The sequence below is a fragment of the Papilio polytes genome, unplaced genomic scaffold, assembly GCF_000836215.1.
Source record: "Papilio polytes unplaced genomic scaffold, Ppol_1.0 DF824002.1, whole genome shotgun sequence".
Taxonomy (NCBI): Eukaryota; Metazoa; Arthropoda; class Insecta; order Lepidoptera; family Papilionidae; genus Papilio; species Papilio polytes.
This window is the reverse complement of record NW_013525202.1, coordinates 594,447-605,044: the sequence shown is the minus strand read 5'-3', so window position 1 is coordinate 605,044 and position 10,598 is coordinate 594,447. Positions and strand designations below refer to the sequence as shown.

At 33.4% G+C, this 10,598-nt stretch overlaps 1 protein-coding gene across 2 annotated transcripts in view; it reads right to left on the bottom strand.

Moving 5' to 3' along the window:
* Nucleotides 1–10,598, bottom strand: part of LOC106101252 (AT-rich interactive domain-containing protein 5B-like) — a 46,650-nt gene that overhangs the window by 6,800 nt on the left and 29,252 nt on the right. For both annotated transcript variants that reach the window (XM_013280412.1, XM_013280414.1), the window contains exons 4-7: nucleotides 2,649–2,853; nucleotides 1,878–2,053; nucleotides 1,220–1,384; nucleotides 544–709 (exon numbers count right to left, since the gene is read on the bottom strand). In XM_013280412.1, coding sequence (XP_013135866.1) covers nucleotides 544–709; nucleotides 1,220–1,384; nucleotides 1,878–2,053; nucleotides 2,649–2,853 — 712 coding nt within the window. The remainder of the gene's footprint in view (nucleotides 1–543; nucleotides 710–1,219; nucleotides 1,385–1,877; nucleotides 2,054–2,648; nucleotides 2,854–10,598) is intronic.

The following is a 10,598-nucleotide window of genomic DNA, read 5'->3' as shown; positions in this document are numbered from 1 at the left end:
AAATTATAAACTGAGTATAAGCAAAATTTGTACTGATATTAAAAACTGAGTATAATTATAAACGCAGTATAAAGCAAATATTAGTACAAATTTTGCTTATACTCAGTTTATTCCTAAGTTTAACTTTATACTGCGTTTATTCAAGTATTCTATATACTAATATAACTAGCTGATATTATAAAAATACCTTAATTGTTTACATTTCTAGCACTTTTAATAGCAAACATCAAGATTCAAATGCACAAATGAAAATGAAAATGTTTGCCATTGGCTAACAATTAATATGACAATCTTTTTTCTTGGTTTATTGCCTTGCAGTTTTTGTCCCTTTCCCGCATGGTATTTTTTCAAATTCATTTACCCCCTAATTTTAATAACGTGAAAATATATAGCCTAAAGCGTGACGTAAGTGTAGGGCTTTTTATTAAAGAAAGAATTATTCAAAAATATGGTGTAATTGCTGACATCTTACGTCACAAAGTAGTGTGTGTTTACGCTTTATTATATTAGTATAGAAATATAGATATATTACAAAGTACTTACAATGTTTCATAGTATTATAGTCCTCATTCCTCTCCTTGTGGAACTTCCCCAGCTCCTGGAGGAACTCCCTGTCTTCTGCACTCTGTCCCTCCCCCTGGCCCTCGCTGTCCTCATCACTCCGGCGTTCAAGACCACCGTTACGTAAAGAAAGACGTCGCGGCGTCAACTGTGGTAACATACTTCATATATGAATTAATATTTATATAACTGACTATTCCAAAATAATAAACAATTATGACATTATATGATTACTAGCTGTTGCCGTGCGGCTTCACTCGTATCAAATTACAAAAGAAATACTGTTTACATTTGTCAAATTCTCAATTCCAAATGTCATTTGCTTCCTTAACGTTTGTTGTAGTTTATGATCCCTTTCCCACAATTTACCAATTTATTTACCCCCTTAAGTTTAATAGCATGAAAATATATATCCTAAAGCGTGATGTAACTGTAGGGCTTTTTATTACAAAAGGAATTATTCAAAAATATGCTGTAATTGCTGACATCTTAAGCCACAAAGTATGTTAACGCTTTATTATATTAGTATAGTTATATTGAAATAACTCAAAAACTACTGGGTCGATTTCAAAAATTTTTACACCATTAAAAAGCTACATTATCACTGAGTAACATAGGCTAAATTTTTCGAGAGCAACGTAAAAATAGGTATACTTACGGGATATTCTCTGGGCATGATAGCATCAGGATCATCACTATCAGATCTGGAAGCTGAGCGCGACCTCGCGCGACGTCTGCGACCACGCGGCCGACCTTTCAGTCGCGGGGCGAGGTGGTTGCAAACAAATTCATGCCCTTCTAACTCTGGATACTCAAATGTTTCCTGGAATACATTTTTTATATTACAAGATAAATATTTGAAGCCAATCCGCATTGTGCCAGCCAATGACCTAATCACCATAATTTCTTATTATTTTTTAAATTATGAGGTGGTAAACGAGCAAGCGGCCACCTGAATCCGCTGAAATTGCGAAGTGGCTACCCATAGACATCCGCAATTGCAAACGCGTTGCCTACCCTTCATCAAAGGAGTAGAAGACGCATATAAAGAGGATTTCTCCTTCCTATATGTGTCCTCCTCCGTAAAATCTTTTTCCTTCCCATTCTTCCCTCTCAAAGCACTCCTTGAGAGAAAAGAATGGGTCCCATTCTCTTATAAAATTGGGCTGCGGGCTCCACACTCATCAGACTGTACACAAAATTGCTTCCACTTCACGCCTGTCTTCTGTGTGGTCGTAGTATTGCTGGGACGAGCCCTAAACTGCGAAGATGTTACAGCGGGCACTACCACTGTTAAACCTAACTAGGTAACTAACCTTGCAATATAAAATCCTAGTATTCTTTGTGGGCGCAGCATACCCTCCTAATGCGGCAACCAGAGAGTCCCGTAACCAGTCCGCTTGCATACCATCGAGTCGGGCGATTATTGCCCGGTACCTACAATACCGGGGGTAGGAGAACACCATCACTCCGGGACTATCCGCGTCAATACCTGAAAAGAACTTCAATTAAAATTTAAAGTATCTGGTAAATATATGATTTTTATATGAAAAATAACAAACGAGCGGCTATTATCCGTTGAGAAAGCGATTTCTGCCCAGACATTTGAAATTGCAGATACGTTGCCTACCCTTAATCGACAAAGACGCACATAAATAGGATATTTCCTCTTCATATGCGTCTCCTCTACCTTAAAATCTACTTCCACTATATACTTTTCTAGGGATAAGGAATAAAAATGACACCTTCACCACCTCACTCATCAGACTACACGGTATTGCTTCCACTTCACACCGTCTTCTGTATGGTCACAGTATTGTGTGAAGCCCTACAGTGCGAAGGTATTAAGACTCCTAACACTGTTCTATTGAAACGTTTTTTTAACGCGCGTTATAAAAACGCTCGCGCGAATTATGAACGCGCACACCTTTGAATAAACTATCACACAACTGTTTCTTCTCGCTTGATTGCTTTGAGCTTATATAGAGGTGACACTATTCGATTTTTAGTTGAGTTAACAAAATAATCGACAATCGCACAACTGTTGTGCGACAGTTTAGTCATTTCTCTATTCATACAAAACTTACTCATAGCATTCTTTTCTCTCTCCACATCACTGAAGTCAAGTTTGGTATGATGGAGGGGGGCTGTCACTGCTGGGTCAGCTGGCGGGGCGCAGGCTCCGCGCCACACTGCGCGCAGCCCCCACCGCCAACCGGAGCCCTCGGACACCCAGCTGAGAAGGTCCTCAGCTCTGACGACCACTTTGTCATTGATAGCGAGGACTTCGTCCTGGAAAAACAGGAAAACTTGACGTTATTAAACGTTACATATCCTTTTCTACCTAAAGCAGAAATAAAATAGTTAAACACAGTGGAATCCAATAAAAATATATAACGAACTACAATATAAAATAAGGGCCTGTCCCACTATTGGCTGATAGAGGCTCAGATAGCTTAAAAATGACGTCACTGTCATATAAGAGAACAAAATCCGATATTCCCATCAAATTTTACACGTTGAATTATTATCAGACAATTTACAATTTGGTAGTACCCTTAAAAAGTAAATTGTTTATATACCCTCAAATCACATATCAATATAATTTATTGTATTGAAATTGCGAATAGTTGTCAATAAATATATAAATACTAGCTTTCGCCAGCGGCTTCGACCTCGTGAAAATAAAAAAAATAATAAGTTGCCTATGAGTTCTCCTAGACTATCCTCTACATCTATGCCAAATTTTACCAAAATCCGTTCAGCAGTTTAGGCTACAAACTCTAACAAACATCCAGTCATCTAAACTTTCGCATTTATAATATTAGTATGATTTCTTTTTATAACAAAAGATGGAGTTTATTACATTTAAAAATAATTTATTACGTGTCAATACAAGGTGGTACAACTGTGTGGTACAACTGTTACTACTTTTCAGAGAAAGTACAGGTGTACAATTTGCACATTGTCAAGTCTATATATTTTTAAAGTCTAATAAAATATATTTCATGTCTTCGTTTACAAAAATTCGTCTTCTGATCGCAAAAACTCAAAACTTTCACATTGTAACAATGTAATCGTATTTATTTAATTAACGTTCCGTTTAGAAAGTTAAATAATGAAGTAATTCAGAAATAAATCCGTTCCCAGTCCGGCCCGCTCGTGTGGGGGTGAGAAGGGAGACGATACAGGGTCGGACTCTGCGTCGAAAAATCAAAAAGTAGGTTATTGCAGATTAATCTTTTATACAAAGGAGTTTATTTCGACTATTTAGATAACGTCAAATATTAATAATAAAAATCCTTGAAAATAGTAAACCTCCCTTATTGTAGCTGTTATGTCTATATTGTACAATTATTATTACTTTTATGTCAGTCGTAACACATACAAAAACATACAAACGAATTGAGTACCTTCTTTTGGAAAGTCGGTCAAAAATAACTCTATCACCGTCATCTCAGTCACTCCCTTTTTGATCATGTCACCTTTCACACAATCCATCTCTTTCTATAAACCTCTACCAGTATACCACACTCGTCACTTAATCTCAATTTTAACCAAAACCAATATCAAGATATAAAAAATATACGTGACATATTTTTATTTAACAAGATAAGAAATATATCACATAAGCAAACAAAGAAAAATAACCACGAAGTCCGACTCTGGTGCCTCCCTATGTGGGCGACCCTTGCGAACAATCAGGGGAGCATACCTATCCAATATCGAGAAATATGTTTACGCCTTATTTTCCTGATGGGGTTGCCACTTTATAATTATCCCTCTATTATAATATTAAATCTATTATTTAAGGGTTAAAATAATCTAAACATAAAGCAGAGACATACAACATGACATAGAAATTTAGCTAGAAAAATACTCGTATATTACAGTTTGTCAGTTGAGTATTTGCTTCATACGAATATCTAGATAAAATGGTCATCATCTGTCTTATAAATGCGAAAACTTAGATGGATGAATGTTTGTTAAAGAGTTTATAGCGTAAACGGCTAAAATTTCGATTAAATTTGGCATAGATGTAGAGCATAGTTTGAAAGTATAGATGGATTGTGTGAACGAGGATATGCTTAAGAAAGGATGTAGCACATACTGTGCCGACCCTCAAGGGATAAGGGCAAGTTGATGATGGTGTAGAGCATAGTCTGGAATTACACATATGTATACTTTTGTTTTTTAAAACTTAAACCCGTACAGTTCAACTGACAGTTAATATTTTACCCGCAGACTGTACTGTTAAAACTATCAGAGTAGTGGGTACGTACCGGGTGTTAGGTTGAACACAAGTGTTGGCAAAAAACATTCCTATTGTTTTTTCTATTCTTAAAAACTTAAATTTTGATACATGTTCAATACAGACTTGTTTACAAATGTAATTTCCATCAAAATAAATATTATCGACAGTGGAATAAATAAAAATCAAATAGACATTTATTACTTGTATAAAATAAAACACACTATTAGATAACGAAATTATTATAAAGATTAATAAACTAAATATAAACGTCAAGTCCGACCCTGTGTAATTCTAAATGAAAGAGGGAGGGGGGAGGCTGAACTAAAATTGCTTTCGAATAAGTAACCAGCGCGGCTGTATTCTGGTGTGCATAGTGCGATATCGTTTCGACGTCGTTTTTGAATCGTGTCTACTTAAAAATATTTGATTCCAATATATAATTTTCCTTTCAGCCAGCTTTTTCTATAGTTAAAATTTAAAAATAAATTAAGTTGTACATTCAGAAAGATCTCTTGCAAACAGTTATTTTTTTCCGGTATTATCTCGATATTATAAAACCAGACACGTTTTTATCAAAAATGTTTGGATGGATAATTTTAGTCCTTTTTCCTTTTCACCCTTTTCTTAAGAGGGAAGGAAAAGTGGATTTGACGGTGGAGGAGACGCATAGGAAGGGGATATGTCATCTTTATGTGCGTCTCCTCCGTCAATTAAGGGTAGGCAACTCATCTGCAATTGCGTATGTTTATGGTCGCTTTCTATTTCAGTGGATTCAGATGGCTGCTTGCTCGTTTGCCACCTTACATTATAAAAAAATATATAATTTAGTTAAAATATTTAATTAAAAGAGTTCATAATAATCCTGTCAATTTCTGTTGGCATTTTGTGAGAATGGTTTGAAAAGTAATTTCACCTTATGTATATATGTATTTGATTTGTCGATTATATAACCGAAAAAAATGTATTGCAGATATTGTAAAGAACGGACTGAACTTAATGACTGATAGAGATGTAAGAGTACATACTGTGCACACTACATAGGGGAATATATATATTATGTTCGTATTCACAAATTTATTTCCTACCATTTCGATGAATTTGACTCTCAAAAATCAATTATCTCAAAAGCGAAACCACACACACTTTTCATACCTATTTTCAATTCTGCAATACAGCACGTATCATGCTGTCTCGCTTTACACTAGCCGTTCCCATGCAGTTTTATCCGCATGAAATTATAGGAACTTTACTTTATTTTTTACATTTGTCAAATTCTCAATTTTAAATGTCCAAATAACCAATAACCTTGCTTCCTTAATGTTGGCAACTTGTTTACGGTTTCTTTCCCACATGAAGGTTTTTTCCAATTTATTTACCCATAAAGTAATAGCTTGAATATAGCCTAAAGCGTGTCGTAAGTGTATTTTATTAAAAAAAGAATTATTCAAAAATACACTGTGATTGCTGACTACGCCACGAAGTAGTGTGTTTACGCTTTATCATATTAGTAGATTAAAAAAATACCAGATTTATGTGAGATTATATATATTTAGTTTCGTTAAAATAATTGTTTCCACCATAGTATAATTAGAAAGAGAGGTTATGCTATCTCTTTCTATCACACGTCATGCGCAAGGTTTCGTATGTCGTGTGTAAAAACCGTGGACTCGTCCCGTGCTCGGCCGATTTGTGTTAACAATTAAATACATTTAATATTACACGTAACGTCTGTGCATGTGTGTTGTATGCGCAGATATCTGTGTAACTCGGAACAAGGTGACTGTATACAGGATGTTTTTAACACAAATTTACTCGCGGTAGATCAGCACTGGTACTTCAATTAGGAGAATCCAGCATTTTTAGCTGAGCGAGCCATTCCAGTCAGCATTGCAACGCTAATTTTAAACATTTCTTTCTTTTTTTAATTAATTACGTTTTTCATTATTTTGTGTTTAATTACTTTTTTGATTCATAATTATATTGTTGACAAGGATTAAACATTATTTTATGATTCTTTTATTTTATTTTAATTTTATTAAAGAAAGGCTACTTTTAAATCTTCAATCTTAGTAGTCTTACTTCTTACTAATATTATAAATGCGAAAGTTTAGATGGATGGATGTTTGTTAGCGTTTGTAGCCTAAAAGGCTGAACGGATCTCCATGAAATTTGGCACAGGTTTAGAGCATAGTCTGGAAGAACACATAGGCTACTTTTTATCCCGGGAATAGTTACGGTTCCCGTGGGATTCATTAATTTCGTTTTTTAATGTTTACTCGATCATTCTGCAACGGTTCAACATATTTTATTGAAATTTGGCGCAGATATAAAACAAAGTCTGGAGTACACATGGGATAAGCTTCATCACAGAGAAATGTCCGGTTCCCGAGGGATACGTAGCTTATTGTAATTCATATAGTTTGTACGTTTTTGAATACCACGCGGACGAAGTCGCGGGCAACAGCTCGTTTATTCTAAAGTTATCTGCTTATGTGTACTTTAATATAATAATTATTTATATTTTATTCCTCACAGATCTTACACTGATGTTTAAATTAACGATTTTATTATTTTTACAAGTAATTACAAGTAAACCATTTTTAACATAATTTAGATATCAAAACGTCCGTTTAATTTTTAAGTAATAACATACTGAATTTAAGTAGGTGACTAAATTGTTTAAAAAAATAAAAAGAACAGATAATACGCGAGTTGAGGCGTTTTTCGGTTATGTAGATAAAATAATATGATTTAATCTACAAAAGTATCAGTTCTTAGGTTCTTACCACTAACAGTATAAAACAATCTGATAAATTCTAATCATTTGTACACTAGCTTTCGCCCGCAACTCCGTACGGGTGGAATTAAAAAAACAAAAGTGATTAACCCATGTGTTCTTCTAGATGCCAAATTTCATAGAGATACGTTAAGCCGTTTGGACAATAAACTATAACATCCATCCATCTAAACTTTCGCATTTATAATATTAGTAAGATTTGAATCCTACAAACGAATATTTCTTAATTATGGAGCCACCTGTATAGTGTCGCATGGCACACACTCGCAGGACGCACACACGCGCGCCTATAGCGGCGGATCTATGCAGTGCAACGCCCCCGGACTAAAGCTGAGTACACACGGTGTAAACGGATCAGAAACAATCATTTTAATAAAGAATTTATCTGATTGTTTTATTATAATAGAAAATATAAATTTAGTTACAGTTAATTTAAATGTCACAGAAAATTAGGAACTAATTTATTACTATACTAGCTATCGCTCGAGATTTTGTCCGCGTGGAAATAAAAACAAAACAAAAGTAGTAGTCTACGTGTTATTCCAAATTATGTTTTATATGTACAAAATTATTTGTATATAATAAATAAAAGCTTTGTCAATTTAAATTACAGTATGTTAAAATATATCCCGAAATTAAAAGGCATTTCAATACATTTTCAAACCACAAAAATATGTAATAAATATCAACAATATTCATTATTTTAAATAAAATATTAATAAACATATTGAGTAATAATAAATATCTAAAAGTAATTGCTTAAAATATAATATAGAATGTGTGTACACCGCCTTACCGACATAAATTCCCAATAACACGAAACGGAGGCGCGGGGCGCGGGGGGAAGCAGGGTCGGATTGAGGATTACGGAAATTATTATTATTATTTCAAAATTATTATTAAACAATAAAATAAGAGTAGATGTAAATATTAAATGATTTATTTGTTACTTCATAGAAATCACTATGGTCAACAAAATTGGAATTATATAAAATAAAATTGGAGTGTCTGTAATATTAAAAGAAACATTCCAGATTTCGGGAAGATAAAGTATTTGCGTCGCTGATAACGAATCATACTTTTTTTTCGTCTGTGTCTGTTCGCAAGCCGCGTTTGTAACGAGTGATCAAAACGGCTTATCTAATTCCGACGAGACTTTCACTGGAGGGTAGCTGACATGTATATGCATATTATTTAAACCAATAAGATATTCTCTAATTATTATCTATGGAGACATTAATGACGTCACGAGTACCGTTAACGCATTCTTCATACGACCTTCAGACATCATCTGTCATCGATACCAAACAAAGTATAGACTTACTGGAATATTCGCTTAAAGGTCGACCGTACACCTGGATATTGAACGGTGTTAATCAACTAAAGACATTTTAATCAAAAGGTGGGAAAACATTGTCCTTTTAAATATTTAACATCTGTATTTTTATATATTAACTGGCTGTTCCCGTGCGCTTTCATCCGCATGAAATTATATATTTTATTGTTTACATTTGTTAAATTATCAATAACAAATGTCAAAATGACATGACACGACATACCTTGGCAATCTTGGTTTCATGATGTTGGCAGCAACTTATTATCTCTTTCCCACATTAGGGTTTTTATCCAAAATATTTACCTCTAAGTTTAATAGCGTGAAAAAATATAGCCTAAAGCATGACGTAAGTGTAGGGCTTTTTATTAAAAAGGATTATTCAAAAATATGCTGTGATTGCTGACATCTTAGGCAACAAAGAAGTGTGTGTTTACACTTTATTATAATTGTATAGATACTTTAAATATACTAGCTCTCGACAGCGACTCTGTCCGCGTGGTATTATTAAAAACAAAAGTAGTAGTTTGTGTGTTTTACTAGATTATCCTCTACATCTATGACTTTCGAGATCCGTTCAGTTTATACCCAAATTCTAACAAACATCCATCTAAACTTTCGCATTTATAATATTAATAAGATAAGATATATTGATATGAAATAAATACCTATTATATAAAACTATTTAACATATTCACAACATAAAGTGTGATTTGCATAAACATATACGAAAAAATTACATAACTTAAATATATAATGTACAATTAAACAAAATTAATTTAATTTTTATATTTATTCTCACGCTATACTATAGCAGTTATTAACAGTTAAATTTTAATTACGTTTTTGGTGCAAAAGTGTGTGTTTTTATTTTACAACAGACAAACAGACATTGAGACAAACTTAAGAGTGCAAATGTTAAGTTGCAAATACTCGAAAAAACGTAGGAATGACTACAAATTGAATATTTTTTTCCATTATAAACAGTTTTATTTCCAGTTATGTGTAATATTAAAATATATTTTTTACATATTAAATTAATGTATACACGGAACCCTAAATTACCATTAATTACCAGTTATCAAGCGAGGAAAACAGGCGTTATTTAAAAATGTGTTTACTTAATTTTTTGTATGATAAAAACTTTATACGAATGCGTCCCTGGCGGAAAGCAGAGAAGGATAGGAGCCGGGTCGCATACGACGACCTTAACAATTTGGTACTTTTAATTTAAAACTTATTATTAATATTTTTAACACGTATGTTGAGTTAAGTCTTTTACTTTTATAGGGATTATCTATAATAATGTATAGACTTATTACAGAAAATATATTTGTAACATCGATTAACCAATCAAAATAAACAAACAATAAACGTCATGGTCAAATAGTAACCTATGTAAATATAATATTTCATATTCACATCTTATCTATACTTGTACATCTCTATCTAATATTATAAAGAGGATTATTTTAACAGGAATTGAAATAACGCAAAAACTACTGGGCTGGTTTGAAAAATTTCACCATTAGCAAGGTAATTTGTCTTTGAATAACAAAGGTTATTTTATTTTTAATTTCACGTGGACGAAGTCGCGAGCAACAGCTCGTCTTCTTCTATGCTATAAAAAGAAAAGATTTTTAGATTTTTGT